This window comes from Lampetra planeri, chromosome 74 (genome assembly GCF_965212315.1).
Source record: "Lampetra planeri chromosome 74, kcLamPlan1.2.h2, whole genome shotgun sequence".
Lineage (NCBI taxonomy): Eukaryota > Metazoa > Chordata > Hyperoartia > Petromyzontiformes > Petromyzontidae > Lampetra > Lampetra planeri.
In genome coordinates, this window is record NC_136179.1 from 3,623,415 (window position 1) to 3,642,846 (window position 19,432).

The following is a 19,432-nucleotide window of genomic DNA, read 5'->3' on the forward strand; positions in this document are numbered from 1 at the left end:
CGTCACAACCAGTAGCACGCGTCGGCCATATCGGGGGGGGGGGGAATTTCCATGTTACCACCCCACCGCCTTTCCGACGCGGCGTCATAACCAGTAGCACGCGTCGGCCATATCGGGGGGGGGGATTTCCATGTTACCACCCCACCGCCTTTCCGACGCAGCGTCACAACCAGCAGCACGCGTCGGCCATATCGGTGGGATTTTAACCCAGTCTCTCTCCAAGACTCGCATCGCAGCATATAGCTGTACCGACCGAGCTGAGACCCAGTCTCTCTCCAAGACTCGCATCGCAGCATATAGCTGTACCGACCGAGCTGAGACGACCCAGTCTCTCTCCAAGACTCGCATCGCAGCATATAGCTGTACCGACCGAGCTGAGACGAGCCAGTCTCTCTCCAAGACTCGCATCTCAGCATATAGCTGTACCGACCGAGCTGAGACGACCCAGTCTCTCTCCAAGACTCGCATCGCAGCATATAGCTGTACCGACCGAGCTGAGACGAGCCAGTCTCTCTCGAAGACTCGCATCGCAGCATATAACTGTACCGACCGAGCTGAGACGACCCATCGTTCACTCATTGCACAACATGCACCCTAACAACTGAGGGATACAGTCCCAACGTAACAGGACAACTCCACCTGAACCTTACGAATCTCCAGCCGGCTGTTTCAACGCACCTCCGAGTGTCTCACTCTCCGGGCCGTCAGGTCAAGCCATCAGACACAGCATGATGGGACCACACTCTCTGAGCCATGTGAGCGCACAGCCCACTTGGCTAGACAAGCCACGGAGTGTCTCGATCTCCGGGCTGTCAGGTCAAGCTGTCAGACAGCATGACGGGACCACACTCTCTGAGCCATGTGAGCACACAGCCCACTAGGCTAGACAAGCCACGGAGTGTCTCGATCTCCGGGCTGTCAGGTCAAGCCGTCAGACACAGCATGACGGGACCACACTCCCCGAGCCATGTGAGCGCACAGCCCACTAGGCTAGACAAGCCACGGAGTGTCTCAATCTCCGGGCTGTCAGGTCAAGCCGTCAGCCATTGCATGACGGGACCACACTCTCAGAGCCATGTGAGCGCACAGCCCACTAGGCTAGACATGCCACGGAGTGTTTCAATCTCCGGGCTGTCAGGTCAAGCCGTCAGCCATTGCATGACGGGACCACAACGTTCATGTTAGACACGCAACACTCACTGGGCCATCCTGGTCAGGACCTGCGCCCCAAGATAGGTGACAGCCAGCAGCACAATTACAAATCCCTGGCAGCATGTCACCATCGCAATTTAACACCATCACAACACATACAATTTGAATTATGATCCCCCACAGAACTGATCCAATGCCGAACAGGTACGCACAATTTGTGACGATCCCGAATATTCAATGGTCACAACAATACACCTCACATCCCGTATCCGTACACATCATCTCCGAGACTCGCATTGCAGCATGCAGCTGTACCAACCGAGTGGAGAGAGCAACGCAATTTGACGGCAATTAACGGAAACGCACCCCCGATCCATATAGAACACAAGGAGCATTCCCGCACAAAAGACATCATCTGTGCAACAACGGACAGGAACCAACCAGCGAGTTTGAAACAAACTGAACCTGTCATTTCTAAATCCCCTTCAACATTAACCATGGGACTCAGGGCATTCGAATTTTGAGAGCAAAAAAACTATACACAAACCCCAAGAATCGCCGAATTGATTAATACAGTATATGCAGTATACGAAGTTCGTACAGTAAATCGTTTGGCGCAATGCTCCATCCAGTCCCCACATGGCAACACACACAATCAATACTCCAGACAATCCGTACATAGTAAACAATCACAAGCAAGTACCCAACATTCCATACACTGTTAACAATTCCAAGCAAAGGTCCATACGGTCTGTACCTTGGCAACAATGACGATCAAAGTTTCTTACAGTTACACGTGACAATCACGAGCGAACCTCCATACAGTATACACAATAACAATGGCGATTTCGCAACAAAACGATGTAACACGAGTCATTAACACGGCAACCTACAGGATATCAACGGAGCTCGGGACACCAACACGAATTAATCATTAACTACACCCAGAAGATACCGATCTCGACGCCGTAATTAACAGCAACACTTGTTACAAGCAGAAACCCCCATGGTCGCCGCGTCAATTTATCACGCACACAACCGGACGAACACGCTCCGCAACCCAGCGAGTTAAAAAAAAACACACGCGATCGCAACCCGGCGCACGTAAGATGGGTGAAGATTATTATTATTTTTTTTTCTTGGGGCCGGGTGCTTGTCATGTCACGACTCGCCTGGCAAACTGTGAATAGTGGAGGGCGGCAAGGTGGAGCACTGGGACGGCCCGAAGAATCTTTCATGGTGAACACGGCCTGCTCTTGCGAACCCATCCACCTCTCGCGCTCGAGCTGAAGACTGGAACTCCCCCTCTGCAGGCGTTGATGTCGGCGGGAGCGGCATTTCAGCAGCAGGAGCGGCGTTCCCGCCGCCGAAATGGCGGGAGCGGCGCTTTGGCGGGAACCACGCCCCGACCAGCCGCCGAAATGGCGGGAACCGCGTGGCCCGCATGGCCGGGCCTCCCCTGCCAGCCCCCGCAGCGACGATGGTGTCCTCTCCCCGCGGCTCCGTCGCTCCATTCCCGATTGCGGCGAAGCAGCAGTGTGGTGCCAGTCCCGACGCTCCGCGTGCAGCGCCATCTCTCTCTCTCTCTGTCACCGGGGCTGCCATCCCCGGGGCTGTCCGAAGGATGGTCGTCACACCGTCCCCGTTGTACGAAGGCGTCCAGGTGAGTTGTATATTTGTTTGTCGTGTGCCCATTTTACTTCCCTAGGATAACACCTAGCAATATTTATTTTTCCAACTTCTGACGCCAAATGTAGTAGGTTCAAATTAGGTGCACACACACGCAGCTTGGAGGCAACACTATTTATTAAACGGTAAGTAACATAACGCTGTACATGAGGTGGTGACCACCTTCCTCAACTCACTAACACTCTGGAACGCGACACAGACTGGACCAGGCAGGCAACGGCCTGCCTGGCCCAGGACGACGACTCGTGATGTCTTCACTTCGGAGTACAGTACCAACAGCCTCGCTCAGCGTTCACACCACGCTTATATCCGGTTTGGCGTGGCTGGCTCCGCCCCGGCGTGGCTGGCTCTCTTCAGGCCATGCCTCCCTTCCCAGGACACGCCTCACTTCCCCCACCTCTGGGAGGGTCCGGATCCCTCCACCACGTGACCCCCCAGGCACCCCCTTGGGGCCCCCAGCCTTCGTACGGGCCGACACAGTAGTGACCTTTCTCTGTCACTACACATAAAAGAGCCCCCACGCCCTAGGCTTGAATCCAGGAAGCCTTTCTGGATGCGCTTCTGCTTTGATGGTCTGAATGGTGGCCTGCTATGAAAATGGCAGCCAAACACATCACAGTACCCGACCGTGGAAGTGCTTGAATTCTCTCTCTCACGACGGCTGTGGAACACACTGAACTGTGCTTGAAAGAAGCACGGGAGATGTACGTGCAAGTTCCTTTAATTTAAAATCAAAGTATCGCCAAAATGTGACTGTTGTAAACCCCAAACCATCAAACGCATCACCAACGAGTGCCATCCCCACACACACCTGGCAGTATTGCTGCAATCCATACAGCGTCGACTATGTACGGATGTTGAACTTATTTCGCACCGTACATTGCCAACCATGCTAATCGGAGGTACTGCTGCCTTGGATTGGTTGAAGGACCTTAACATTGAACTATGACATCTAAAAAATGGTTGCTTTTCCTCCTTCTCCATGCCATACAAAATGAAAAGGGGACTGCTTATAGGGAGGTTTGTTTGTGTGCTCGCCAATTATCTTCATTCTCTTCCCTCCCATCCAATCTCTGCGCATCATCTTTCGTGCTCCTCTACCACACCAATTCGTTCTTGTTTGATTTTAAATTTAATTTCAACGCTCCCTCTATTCCTTCTGTCCTCCTGCGCCGTGTCAATTCATTCAGTCTCCACCTTCTTCCATCTTCTCATATTCATTCTTCTGGCAATATTCTTTTGACCAAATTTTAATGTGATTTTTTTTTATTTTACTCAATAAAGTGATTATCACTTGACATTACAACCAAATGGTAACGGTACAGAGGACATGCAGCAACAGGAATGAAATATGAAACCAATCATGCCCTCAGCTACTAACAGCTGAGGGCATGAAAACTACTGAAAACCAATATAACTGTTAATCAAACATAGGAATTACATTTTAAAGAATTAATCTGTTCCAGGATGATCGAAAGTTAATAATGTCCCGCTTTGTTTTGAGGCTAATTTCTTTCCTACTCTTGTTCTTTAACGAATTCACTTTAGATGCCATTGGAATCACTATTAAATCACTAAGTTGAAAAATAAGTAATAATCACTAAGTCTGCAAGAGAACTATTCCCACTGCCAAAACAGAAAACATAATGTAAACAAAGCCAGTCGTGGTCTAAACGCTCATAAATGGTTGTCACTGATTGGGTGAGGTATGCTCATCCAACTTACGAGTGCTCCGATTGGCCAAAATTGGCACCTCCGTGCAAAACGTAAACATACCGTTAATCAAACATGTAAATTTAGTCGAAACCATGGGGTCCTGTGAGAGGCGAAAAGTTAACCGAAAAACTATTCGCCAATTTCACTTTTTACCAATGGACTACTGCATTGAATAAAAACTATTAAAATAAATAAAAAATATGAAACATTTTTTATTTAAATTTCAAATGTTATAGAAAGGACAGTCTGAGTTGATGCATCTTGCACAGACCACGTCATTGAGACACTCGGCGCTTTTCGAATATCCGGTGGCAGGGTGTTCACCTATCAACAAATCCCCCTTCGAACACTTCTTTTTTTCCCTCACGATTTCTCTCCCCACACCCCGCAATGTTATCACTAGATATCCAATCCTCCGTCATCCCTCTCCAATGCACTTTTTGCCACCCTCAAATCCGGGCTCCCCTTCGCACTCAGCCCCCTTTAAGCAAGCCTCTTCCACCTTGGATCAATCCCTGCTCCAGTCAAAATGATGCCTCTTGTGCCAAGCAGGCTCTTTAAATGGTTTCCCGTAACCCACAACTTGGCTTCGTATCATTCGCTCCTTTCCCACGTTATATCTGGCTTGGAAAAAAATCCAAAATATATTATATTCAGACACTCATCTCCTCTCTCGCTCCCCGTCCCATCAATTATTTTCCTCCAGTTCTAATTCCCCTATCTTCTTTCCCTTCCACCATCTATTTCCCGAACTTTTTCACTTCCAAAATCGACTTAATCCGTTCCTCCTTTGCTTCACCATCCCCACTGTCTAATTTCTTCAATCTTTCCTCGCTACCACCTCAAACGGACTCCACTTTCCTGTCTTTTACTCTACCATTTTTTGTCGAACGTTCCTCCATAATTTCTAAAGCCCACCCTGTTTCCAGTCCACTGGAATGTATCCCCTCCTCCCCCATACCCCATCTACTCCCTCTGATTCTCCCCTACTTCTTCAGTTCCTCCCTTTCCCCTGGTGCCTTCCCTTTAGACTTAAAAGCCGCAGTTATCATTACTCTTCTTCATAAACCCCCCATACTTCTAGCCTCAAGAACTACCATCCTGTTTCCTTTTTACTTCTATGAACTTCTTGTATGCATGATCCATCCCTCCCTTACTCAGCACATTTCCTCTCACTCGTTATACCCACAGTTCAAATCCGGGTTGATATGGAATGTGGTGCAGAACCATTTGTCGAACTCTGCTCATGGGGGTCTTTCTTATATGCTCATTCTACTCGACCTCATTGCCTACTTCGATATGGTTGACAATCTGACTTTTTTCTACCCTTTCCTCTCTCGATATCTCAGCTATCCATTTTTCCTGGGTTAAGTCTTATCTCTCCTCATGCACCTCAGGAGTCTCATCCAACCACATCACCTTTCCACAACCCCTGTCAAAATGTATGTCCATATGAACAAAATGTAATCTTCTTGGTTATTTCGGTAAAGTCACGTAGAAGGGGAGTAATAAAATAATAAAAATAAAACATAATAAAATAATTCTCACGACGTTTCGCCATAACGCAAGCAGCCGTTCTCAGGTGAAAACCAGGTCTGTCGAGGCGTTGTGGCCGAAACGTCGTGAGAATTATTTGATTATGTTTTATTTTTATTATTTTATTACTTCCCTTCTACGTGACTTTACCGACAGAACCAAGAAGATTACATTTTGTTCATATGGACATACATTTTGACAGGGGTTGTGGAAAGGTGATGTGGTTGGTTGAGACTCCTGAGGTGCATGAGGAGAGATAAGACTTAACCCAGGAAAAATGGATAGCTGAGATGTCGAGAGAGGAAAGGGTAGAAAATAGTCAGATTGTCAACCATATCGAAGTACGCAATGAGGTCGAGTAGAATGAGCATATAAGAAAGACCCCCATGAGCAGAGTTCGACAAATTGTTCTGCACCACATTCCATATCAACACGGATATGAACTGTGGGTATAACGAGTGAGAGGAAATGTGCTGAGTAAGGGAGGGATGGATCAGGCATACAAGAAGTTCATAGAAGTAAAAAGGAAACAGGATGGTAGTTCTTGAGGCTAGAAGTATGTCCAAATTTCGTGATAAATTTTTTACAATATAATAATAGTTTTTTTACCTTTGTTCTGTCAACAAATCAGTTGTTAAGATGTTGAAACACCAAACTGAAACCTTTTGCAAGGAATAATGTCTGCATTAACCACAAAAAACATACTCTGATAATATATGCATTGTCCTTGAAACTGACTGGTCCACACCAGAGACTGCTTTCTTTTGTGACTCGTCTCAAATGGTGTTAGACCATAGGATGCCAAAAGGCGAAAGCTGTCTCTGCTGTGGACCAATCCGTTTCTGACCACAAGCTTTGTGGTTAATGCAGATGTAGTGGTGGTATTGACGTGCGCCGACTGTGACAGTGATGGATCACGGGGCGGCGCGGGGTGCGGGGTTGGGCACGCGTTGTGGGCGTGGTGTGGACGCGCGCGCCGGGAGTGACAGATGACGGGGCGGCGCGGCGTGGGTGGTGAGGCACGATGAGATGTGGGAAAACAGGATCGTAGCCAGCGCCCAGCGATTGGTCGAATAAGTGGGTGCTCGCAGCGACGTCCGCAGGTGGGGTATAAAGGGGGACGCGCGAGAGCACTCGGGGAGAGTTACCCAGTTGAAGACCCGAAGACGGAGCTGAAGACCTAGTGCCCCGAGACCCCTAGTCCCGCCGTCCTTGTGGGGACCGGGGCCCTGTGTGGCTCGGAGGCGAGGCTGTGGGACCCGGGGTCCGACGCCCCCGTGGGTCGGGCTGGGGACCCACAGTCGAGACGGATACCCCGGGCAGGGAGTGTCCCGAGTAGCTCAGTGGCGTTAGTCGCCGAGTAGCTAAGTGGATGTTGGTCATCCGAGTAGCTCAGTGGCGTTAGTCGCCGAGTAGCTAAGTGGATGTTGGTCATCCGAGTAGCTCAGTGGCGTTAGTCGCCGAGTAGGTAAGTGGGTGTTTGTCACCCGAGATACTAAGTGGATGTTGGTCATCCGAGTAGCTCAGTGGGCGTTAGTCGCCAAGTAGCTAAGTGGGTGTTTGTCACCCGAGATACTAAGTGGGTGTTTGTCACCCGAGATACTAAGTGGGTGTTTGTCACCCGAGATACAAAGTAGGTGTTAGTCACCTGTGAACAAGTTTGATAAAATAAAGAGTGTGTTACCCGTGAAGTCGTCTCCCGCCGAGTTACTACATTACAACTGGCGTCAGAAGTAAACCTGTCTTCAAGAAGTATGGACACGAGGAAGACTACCCGTACCCACGAGCGAGGTCGGGACGACGACGGCGTACCGGGGACACCAACCTCGGGAGGAGAGGACGAGGAGTTGCCGCCGATGCAGCACTTCGCGGTGATGGCCGACGCTCCGCTTGCCTCCGACACCAGCCTCCAAGACGCGCACTCCCGGTTGGCGGAGTTGCTACTCGCCGCCGCCGCTGTCTTGGCCGACATCTCCGTTCCGGCGAGCGGAAAAACGGCTGCGGGGTTGGTGGAGGAAGCGACGTTGGAGGAATCCCGCCAAAAGGCGCTTCGCGCCAAAAGTCTGGAAGTTGCCGCCGTTTTTGGGGGGCCGCCACCGATTGGCGGGAAAGACGGACGCCACGTGGCCGGACACCTCCGCTCAGCGCAGCCCACGTCATCAGCGCGCGCCGGAGCTCTCCATTTTGCGCCTGACAACCGAGCCGACATTTTACACAACTACAGCGGAGCGCGGGAAAATCTCTCCGACGTCGACGACGATCGGGTCCTCCAGCAAAGATTGCCCGCGCTGTCGGCGTTCAAGGCGGATGGGGGCGACTGGGGAGCCTTCCAACGAAGGTTCCTCGCTCATCAGGAGATGTCGGGGTGGTCCGACACCACTGCCCTGCGTGCGTTGCCAGCGATGCTTGACGACGACGCGCTTGCAGCCTTCACATCTGCTGCAAGGTCGTCCCGCTCTACGCTCCAGGCCGCACTACACCTGATGGCGAAGGTGTTCGGGCCGCCCTCCACGTGTCGCCACCAGTTCTACGATCGGCGGAAGGTGGCTGGAGAAACGACGCTCGCCTATCGCACGGCACTACTCGCCTTGGCGGACGCGGCTTTTCCCCGCATGGATAAGGAGGGGAAGGACGCCATGGTGACGGAGCAGCTGCTGGCGTTGGCCCACGAGTTGGGGGTCCCCATCAATGTGGCGGACGAGATGGATATCTGCTCCCTGGCGATCGCCACGAGCATTCACGCGTACGAGGTCCTCAAACGCAAGCCGGGGGTCGTCTGCAAATGGGCGGGGAACGCGGCACTGGCCGCCACGATCGCCGAACCTCAGCCAGCTGCGGATCAGGAGCAGGCCTTCGCTGCATCGCGTCCGGGGGAGTGGAGAACGGGAGGTCGTTCGCCCACACGTTCACCCCGCAAGCTGGAGCAACCGAAACCTACGACGTCCGTCGTCTGCTACAACTGCGGCCTTCGGGGTCACGTCGCAGCCGGGTGCCGGGCCCCGCGTCAGCGCGCCACAGGACCACGTCGGGACGACGACCAGGGCCACAAGTCATCCCAACAAAACCCGGCAAGTCGCGGCACCTCACACGTTCGGTCCACAAACACGGCACATTCGGGTCGCCGCTTGGCGGTGGGGGGTTCGCGGCTGGGTGCCGGGGGTTCATTTCGGCGAGGGGGGTCCGTACGCGGCCCGCAAGCAGTCGAGTGGTCCGAATTGGCCCACAGGATCGTGGCTGCGTCGGCCGGGTCGTCCGTGGTAACGGGGTTCATTGACGGGGTTGAGGTCCGGGTGCTTGTTGACACGGGTGCGTCGGCCACCATCATCTCGGATCTTATTTATAACATTCTTCCCGTCCAAAGTAGACCCCTTCTGCCAGTAGACGTGCCATTTTATGCGGCGAATGGGGGATCCCTGGGGATCATCGGCCAGATTCGGGCGACTATTTGCATTGGTGACATCAAATTGGCGGGCCCTATTTTTGTATCATCATCGCTGGCCGTTCCCTGTTTGCTAGGTACGGACTTTTTGTCCAAAATGCCCATCAAAATTCTTATAGATCAGGCCTGCATAGAGCTTCCGTCAGGTCGGCGGGTTGCGTTCTTGACGAGCCCTACCAAAATGCGCACGGTTTGTGCGACGGTGCAGGCGCTGGCAACTCACACTGTACGGGTGCCCCCGGGATCGCAAATGTTAGTACCCCTTCGGTTCAGGAAGCCACTCGAGGTGGGTGCGGAGGCACAGGGGGTGCTGTTGGGGCCGTCTAACAGGGCCAGAAGGGGCCTCGACTTAGCGGTTGCTCAAACCGTGGTGAGAGGGGACAGTGAGCCGTTCGTAATGGTCCTGAATACGGGGTCGCGGCCGGCCGTAATTGCGCAGGGAACGGTGCTGGCTCACGCCGCGCCGCTACCCGTTGAGGAACGGCTCGTGGCTCAAGCAGATTTCACTGTCAAGTCGCATCCTCCAAGTGATGAGGGGATTGAGTGGTTGGACTCGTTGTATGCCGGTTCTGCTAACTTGTCCGAGGTGCAATTGGGAGCATTGAGGGGTTTGCTACTCGAGTTTGCTGATGTGTTCAGCAAACATAAGTACGATATCGGCTGCACTGACCTGTTGCGCCACCACATAGCTACAGGGGACGCGGCCCCTATTCGTCAGAATCCCTTCCGGCTCAGCCCAGCCGAGAAGGAACATGTGCAATCGGCGGTTAATGATATGTTGGCGGCCGATATCATTTCGCCCTCTTCTAGTCCGTGGGGTGCTCCTATTGTTCTAGTAAAGAAACAGGACGGGTCCTTGCGGTTTTGTGTCGATTTCCGCCGCTTAAACAAAATCTCAATGGCGGATGCGTATCCGCTCCCCAGGATGGATGAGTCGCTGGATGCCTTGGCGGGAGCACAGTTTTTTTCCACACTCGATCTGCTTTCTGGATTTTGGCAATTGCCACTCGATAACGAGTCTAAACCTAAAACTGCTTTCCGGACACCTGGTGGCCTATTTGAATTCAACCGTTTGCCCATGGGCTTACATTCCGCTCCCGCCACGTTCCAGAGACTCATGGAATTGGTTTTGTCGGGCCTCCAATGGGATACCTGTTTGATTTATCTCGACGATATCATCGTCTTTAGTCGGACTTTCGAGGAGCACCTCCAGCGACTGAGAGCGGTGTTCCTCAGGATGCGTTCCGCTAAGCTTAAATTTAAACCGGCTAAATGTTTTCTGCTTCGGGAATCGGTCAGGTATTTGGGCCATATCGTGAGTCGTTCAGGGATCTCGACGGACCCTGCTAAGACGCATTGCGTCAGCTCATGGCCAACGCCAACCTCGGTCACGGAGGTTCGCAGTTTCATTGGTTTCGCCTCCTATTACCGTCGTTTTGTCAAGCAATTTGCCACCATAGCCAGGCCCCTGCACGCTTTGACGGCTAAGGGTGTGAGGTTTCACTGGGGGGCGGAAGAGGAGGCTGCGTTCTGCTCCCTTCGTGACGCCTTGGTGCAGGCTCCCCCCTTGTGTTACCCCGATTTCACACAACCGTTTTTGCTTGACACAGACGCCAGCAACACGGGTATCGAGGGGGTGCTCTCACAGGTGGTCGGGGGGGTTGAACGGGTGGTCGCCTACGGTAGTAGAGTTCTTTCCCCCGCCGAACAACGCTATTGCGTAACTCGTCGTGAATTGTTAGCGATTGTGTTTTTTACACAGCAATTCAGGCCGTATCTTTACGGCCGTCATTTTACGGTCCGTACGGACCATGCGGCTCTACAATACGCTATGCGCGTGGCACAGCCATCGGGCCAATTGTCCCGATGGTTGGAAGTCTTTCAGGACTACCAATTCATGACGATTTACCGCAAGGGATTGCGACACTCAAATGCGGACGCCTTGTCGCGGTTGCCTCCGTGCACGGACTGCACATGTTTGTTGGGATCGGCGCGGTGCAAACCCCCGGTCGCCGGCACCCCGGGAGTTGCGCTCGCCGCCACTGACACCCCGGGAGAGGACGCCCCCACGGGGAGGGATTCGCTGTTGTCGTTGCCCCTCGTTGAGTGGGGCCGTCTCCAGATGTCCGACAGCTCCCTACTTACGCTACGTCGGAAAGTTGGCGCTCCCGAGGTAGGGGAGGCGCGGGTCGGTTCCTGGGTGTGCAGACAGGGCCTTTTGATGAAGTGGGACAACATGTCCCGGCGTCACGTGCTCGTTGTGCCTGTTGCTATGCGGGGTAGGGTTGTTCTGGCAGCTCATGAACGGCTCATGCATCTGGGTTTTCACAAAACGCTCGCCCTAATCCAGCGAGACTATTATTGGCCGGGGATGGGTAACGACGTGGCGAATATTCTTAAGGGATGCGTAGGGTGCGCCAAAAGGAAACCGCCACCATTGGCAGCTAATCCACCGCTGCAATCCATTCAGGTTTCGCGTATAAACGAATTGGTAGCGTTGGACATCTTGGGGCCCTTTCCGGCTACACCAAGGGGAAATAGGTTCCTGCTGGTTGGCGTGGAATACTTCACCCGATGGCCTATGGCATGGCCGCTCGCCAACCAGTCGGCTGCGGCGGTGGCGGACGCCTTTGTCCAGGGTTATGTTTTGGACAAGGGCGCCCCCGAACGCTTGCTGACGGATCAAGGAAAGAATTTTTCGAGCGTTTTGTTGCGCGAGGTGTGCGACCTGTTGGGTACAAAGAAAGTGCGTACTTCCCCCTACCACCCGCAGACTGACGGGATGGTTGAGCGTCTGAACAGGACGATTACGTCTATGTTGTGCCAACAGGTCTGCGACGATCAGGTTGATTGGGACTTACAGGTGCCGGGGGTACTCGCGGCCTATCGAATGGCCCCTCATGCGGCGACGGGGTTTTCCCCATTTTTTCTTATGTATGGGCGGGAGGCCGATCCGGCCATGGACGTCCAACTGGGGATTTCCCAGCCACGTGCAAAATCTAAATTGGCAGACCACATCATATTTAATATCGCCAAATTGACTGAAGCGCGGGAGGCGGCGAGGTTGAATTCGCGGTCGCGGCAAATTGCGAACGAGAGATTGCATGAGCGGAGGGTGCATACGCATGATTGGAAACCGGGCGATAAGGCCTGGCTGCATTGTCCACATGCACCGTTGGCTACGTCCCCCAAGTTGTTGAGACCTTGGAGGGGACCGGTGGAAATTGTGCGGGTTGCACGACCCCAGAGTATACAGATTAAATGGGGGAAACGCCGTTGGTACGTGCACCCCTCCCGACTGAAGCCCTATGCGGCACCGTGTGACCCCGTTCTGTGCCGTGACGACCGGGCGTGTGATGTGACCGTCGACTCGGGGAGGGAGGTGTCGCAGGCTGATCCTCACGTGTCTCCACCTGACCCACCCCCAGGTGCCTCGGGCTTGACGGCTGCTGACCGTCGGGAGCCTGAACCCCGGGGCACGCACGGGTCCTCGATGCCTGGCCGATGTCTTCCTGAACCGCCGGCACCACCGGACGTTCAACCGCGTCTGGTGCCGTACGACGGACCGGCAAGGCGGACTCGGGCTAGGGCTCAACAATTTTCATGAAGACGTTTTTTCTCTACACCGAGCTCGCCCGGTGTTCCCCTCTGCCGGGGTAATGTCCCGTTGTAGGGACGCTCGGAAAGAAGGGGACACCGCACGAGTCGAAAGAAAAAAAAAAAAATTTTGTCCATTTATTTTCCTTTCTGCATACACATTGCTATTGTCACTCGCCGGTTTGTATATATTGTTCTATTGTCGCGGTGGCATTGGTTGATGGTTGCGGATGGTAGTGTTCGCGTCGTGTTGTGTTGTTACGTTAGTTGTTGTTCTTGTTGTTGTGTTGTGTTACGGGGCACACAGGGCGGTTTGTATATTTTTATAGCAGCCGGGTCGGCTGCGAGCTATGTGGTAGGGGGTGATGTAGTGGTGGTATTGACGTGCGCCGACTGTGACAGTGATGGATCACGGGGCGGCGCGGGGTGCGGGGTTGGGCACGCGTTGTGGGCGTGGTGTGGACGCGCGCGCCGGGAGTGACAGATGACGGGGCGGCGCGGCGTGGGTGGTGAGGCACGATGAGATGTGGGAAAACAGGATCGTAGCCAGCGCCCAGCGATTGGTCGAATAAGTGGGTGCTCGCAGCGACGTCCGCAGGTGGGGTATAAAGGGGGACGCGCGAGAGCACTCGGGGAGAGTTACCCAGTTGAAGACCCGAAGACGGAGCTGAAGACCTAGTGCCCCGAGACCCCTAGTCCCGCCGTCCTTGTGGGGACCGGGGCCCTGTGTGGCTCGGAGGCGAGGCTGTGGGACCCGGGGTCCGACGCCCCCGTGGGTCGGGCTGGGGACCCACAGTCGAGACGGATACCCCGGGCAGGGAGTGTCCCGAGTAGCTCAGTGGCGTTAGTCGCCGAGTAGCTAAGTGGATGTTGGTCATCCGAGTAGCTCAGTGGCGTTAGTCGCCGAGTAGCTAAGTGGATGTTGGTCATCCGAGTAGCTCAGTGGCGTTAGTCGCCGAGTAGCTAAGTGGGTGTTTGTCACCCGAGATACTAAGTGGATGTTGGTCATCCGAGTAGCTCAGTGGGCGTTAGTCGCCAAGTAGCTAAGTGGGTGTTTGTCACCCGAGATACTAAGTGGGTGTTTGTCACCCGAGATACTAAGTGGGTGTTTGTCACCCGAGATACAAAGTAGGTGTTAGTCACCTGTGAACAAGTTTGATAAAATAAAGAGTGTGTTACCCGTGAAGTCGTCTCCCGCCGAGTTACAACATTACACAGACATGATTCCTTTGAAAAGGTTTCAGTTTGGTGTTTTACATCTTAACACCTGTTTTGTTGCCAGAATAAATCGGAAAAACCTATCATCATATTTTGCTACTGGCAAAGGAGGTCCCATGATGTTACAATAGAGTCGGGACGCTGCTGATCAAAATTTGCAGCTATGCACACAGCCCGGCTCTGTGGCTAACCCACATTGAAGTGGTCGATCTTGCCGGTCAGTCTCCAAACACCTGTATATGCTTGAGGATGTGCAGTGTAACATGCTCTGGATGGCTCGGTTACAAAAACAACGTTTAGAGGTGATTAGCATTACAACAAATGTATAATTAGCAGCCAGATGACTAAGAATACAATTTAACAAGTATTTAATACGTTAAGAAATTCGTCATTGGCTGTGTTTCTTTACAGGTTGAACTTGCAGGCTATAAAGCAAAGGAGCCTATCCTTACATCAGCTAAGGAACATAGTGAGGTAAAATGTTCATATCACTATTGGCATATGAAACATCACATTTGCAAACATGTGAATGGAAAATGAGTATTCACATGTGCAGCGCTATAGGGGAAGGCCATCGGTGTCTGTGAAGATGAATGTTGGGGGGAGGCTGGTAATTTTGACGTTGGCATGTCTAGAACTGTAGTGCATCATGTAACTTGGAGGGCCTGTGTACATGGTCATTGGGCTGGTTGAGCAATCGTCTATTATCCTAACCTAGTTCCACACAAACACTTTCAGCCAGAGTTAGGCTGACAAATCCAGACAAATACAGACACTTTGAAGGTGAAATGGTTATCAAAGACCTGACATTTGATCTGAACCCAAATCAATTATGAATCAAAGCAGATTAAAGCAAGGTAGATTAGAGTTAGACAAATACTCAAGCAACTATCCTGCAATCAAGTAACATAAAATTTAAATAACATAAAAATAGCAGGATAATTAATATGCCACAAACAGCAACACCGAGATAAAAAAAAAATATGGATAAATGTTAACAATCAACTGCTGCGCTTGAGCACACAATTATCAATACCTAAAATATGTGACAGGAAACTCCACCTAGCCATAAAAGATTACACTCCCTGACCTAATTTTGCACTTTTGGAGACTGAAACCTGCTTCAGTCACAGCCATCCACATGGCTGCCTTGCCACACCAAGACGAAATCAAATCGGTGACTTATTGGCATCATGTCCTGGCAAGTGTTGTGGGCAGCAATAAGATGGCTCAATTGCAGCAAGAGTGAAATGGATATGATGATAGAACCACTAGCATCCCACTCTTAACTCATCACTCAACACTTGGGATCGGTTGACATTGTCTCCCAAACTGATAATTTTGCTATTTTAAACCAGGAATGGGTGTTGGTACTGAAAGTGGTGTATGTGGTAAAGCAATGGACCATTATTTTATTCCTTAAAGCCTAAATATGACAAATTAATTAATACACTACTTAAAAAAATGGTAACCATGCTGATTACATCAACCCACATCACTTAAGATCCAATTTTATTCAGGTTGGCTTCGTAGAATCTCACCCAGGATATGGATTGTACTGGCTCGGCATTTTCAGATTATTAGCCTGACAGATAAATAATGACGTGCAATTCAAGGAAGACCATAAGTGTTAGTTGCAGATCATAATCTGTGAAAATTGTATATCAAAGATGAGATATGTCAGTCTACCACAGGTTCTTAAACTGGCGTGCACGCACCACCTGTGAGTGCGAGATCCCCTATCTGGTGGTGCGAGACATGGCCAAATTATTTTAAGATGGTACATAATCGATAACAAATTAAACACGGGCATGTAAGTACGACTACTTAGTAACATGAAACCTAAGCATTTATTAATGTTACGATTTTTTTAACGATTTCTAAGCAGGCTGCAGTAAAAGATGAAGAACCACTGGTCCAGATAAAATGGCCAGCAGTAAATTAGCCTTCCCCACTTAGAATAGCCAGTTTAACTATGTTTTTGTTCATTTAAACTAATATTAGAACTCACACTGCATCCACAGTAAAGTCAGATTTTTTAATGAATTTAACCCAACAGCAAAGTTTGTAGTAACATTTACTGCTCTTGTATTATTAGGCAATTAATTGAGAATTACTTTCTCATAACCCAAATGAAGACAGTAAATTGTATTACTTCACGTATTGCTAATTTTTGATAAATCACCAGTCATCCTCACAGTGGCTTTTGGCTTGCTATCAAAGACAATCACTGGATCTCACACCTATGGGGCCGTCTGGAACGCTCTTTCATCCGATATTAGGAGGCCACTAGGCTATGCACTTTTAAATCTAGATATACAACTCAATTCTTTAGAACTGCTTGTCGTTGTGTTTAGTTTGTTGTACTTCCCCCGTGCAAAAAAGTTCAACATGCATACAGCAGTTGCCAGTGCACTGCATTAAATGAGATCTGAGTGCGTTATTTACAACAGATGGACCACAATCAACGTGAGATTCCATTGCATGGTCATGAGACATTCATACTTGTGACAAACCGTGAGTCAAGCAAAATCCTTAAAACTTGACGCATGGGGTAGTGATGGAGTCTGTGGAAGGGGGGAAGTTTGCCCACACAAGATTAGGTAGTGGTGGGTGGAGAAACTTGCCATGCAATGCATGACATAATACATGCTCCACGGAATTTGTATGACTTTATTCATCACCTGATTCATGTGTTTTTGGCTATAACTAGGAGGAGCGTGAGAAGGCAGAACAAAGGGCAAAAGAAGCTGAGGTAAAATCCACGCTTTACAATGCAGTCGGCGACATTTCTATTATTGATGCAGTCTCATCTGATCACTGTACAGTAATATTTAACATATTACTAATGATGCATAGCAATTTGTACGTCAACGTACGCATTTAAACGAAGGTATACGTACATTGCAAGACTTTGAATCAATTACTGCGGATTCTGTTTTGCTTGTATCCTAAACCGACCACCACCTGATCAGCTCTAAGCAGCTTGCTTCTGGATTATATTGCTTGCAGCCTGTAACATTAACGTAAATGCCCCCATTACATTATTCAGTTAGAGACGTCCTTGCCGGTTTTCAGTTGTTTGGGCTTAACTAGCATGTTCAAGGCCCTCCTCATCATCGGACATACTCTGGAATAACTGTGCTCCATTGGCTTCCCAGTTGGCGAAATTTATATTAGTGATGCAGGCTCATCTAATTACTGTGCAGTCATCTCCAAGATGCCGTTACTTTGCTTACTCTGTACCCATCACTGCCAGATGTCTTATCATATGCTAAATCCACTATTTATGCATCAATTACAGTGGACGTTGCCATTTATGGCCTCTTTAAGGAGACTGCTTTTTTCTATAAAGTTTATATCCCTTAACCCATCTCAAGACCTAACTGATTTCTGTCACTAAGACCTCCCCATGGCATTCAGAAGAGCTATGGACAATGAAATCAATGGTTCTTAATTCTGAACGAGTCTGGGGGAAGTCAAGTTGTGTCATTTATCGACAGCTCTTTAATACATCACTCTACAACTACAATGATGTCATCTCTCAAACAACATATGTTCATCTTGTCTGCCTAATTACCACCAGCAATTTTGATAATGCAATTTTATGTCCTAATGTTAATAATGATTTGCTAACGTCTGCAAACAAAAAGCTTTCAAGCATTCCCAACAGTTGTCCAAGGTTGCCCCCCATCAATCTGGTGATCCACCGTCATAATGTCTGCCTATCAAATTGAAACTACAAATCTTGGTGTCTTCTTGGACCAGTCTTTGTCTTTTCGTTCACATGCCACCAAAGTCGTGAAGACATTATTTTAATAAAAGAATCTCGCCCAGCTGGCACCACATTCTTTGTTCTGAACATGCTGAGAAAATGGTATACGTACCTGTTTTACGATATTTCGTCTCCGGAGCCCCGATTAACTTCTTGTGTAGCCTGCAGTCTGTCCTACATGTGTCCACCGAGGTTCACTCTCCACTTAATGATGTCTGTGTGTTTAGCTTCAATCGCACCATACGTAGCCACCCATGCTAATCGGAGACGTTACCATGTCTTACCTGTGCTGATGTCTCTGCATTGGCTTCTATTTCAAACGCGAATTGGTCCTGTGCGGTGATACCACTTCCAAGCTACCCTCCCACTCACTTTGGCCACTTGTATAGCACCACCACAGCTTGTTTTGGCTTCAGCACCAATGATAAAGCAGGTGAGCAACTGACATCATGGGGAGCAGCAGAAGGCGAGCAACTGCTCCGTGACACAAAAGACCATGGCACGTTCAAGTCAGCACGCTGGAAAAAAACAATTATACGTCTGATCTATGTTTTGTGTCACGGGATCATAATGGTAACTTTATGCCATGAACCAGAACCGTCTTTGACGACTTTCCAAATAGCAAACATAGACCTGTATTGATCCTTATCGACCCTCAGATGGCACTGATCCTCTCTGCACCAAAGACCAAACTGGAACCAGAGAATGGGTTTATGGCTGAATTACTCCAAAGACTTGGGGGAATCTGTTGGACAAATCCCTCCACGTGTGGTCAACTACCACCGATTAACTGGCTTCATCAAGGCAGCTGCCAAGCTCAACATTTGTAGAGATTTCAGAAAAGTCTTCGCGCCCTTTTGGTCTCGAAAAAGCTTTCAACTCTTCTGACAATTTAATGCCGATCGAAAGCAGGAAACTGCACAAGAATTCGTCGAATCACTGAACTTTGCAAGAAGACAAAGGTGGTGCAAAATAGCAGAGGTGCTTGACTTTACACAATATAGCCGCCAAAAAGCCTGGTGCCTACTAAGGATGCTGGGAGAACCAGCCATGCCAACCTAAAAACCTTTACAAGTCAGTCCTCACAACATTGCCTAACAGCTAATCAGCAACTCTCAAGCACCTATCAAGACAAATAACTCTACTGTACTCTTGACCCCTGCCAACAAACCTCCACTTTCTGTAGTCCTATCTCAATGGAGGAAGTAGATGCTGGTATTGCCCAGATTAATACTTGTAAATCCTCAGGCACGATGGCATTTACCCAGAATTCATCAATAACTTGGGACCACGAACAATAAAATCGTGAG

The 19,432-nt window shown here is 50.1% G+C and overlaps 1 protein-coding gene across 9 annotated transcripts in view; it reads left to right on the forward strand.

The window, feature by feature from the left end:
• The window catches only part of LOC144737861 (guanylate-binding protein 1-like), a 237,702-nt gene that overhangs the window by 148,913 nt on the left and 69,357 nt on the right, over window positions 1-19,432 (forward strand). For 8 of the 9 annotated variants that reach the window (XM_078620731.1, XM_078620733.1, XM_078620736.1 and 5 more), the window contains 2 exons: window positions 14,759-14,821; window positions 17,061-17,102. The exons of the other annotated variant lie outside the window; for it this stretch is intronic. In XM_078620731.1, coding sequence (XP_078476857.1) covers window positions 14,759-14,821; window positions 17,061-17,102 — 105 coding nt within the window. The remainder of the gene's footprint in view (window positions 1-14,758; window positions 14,822-17,060; window positions 17,103-19,432) is intronic. 9 annotated transcript variants of the gene reach the window in all.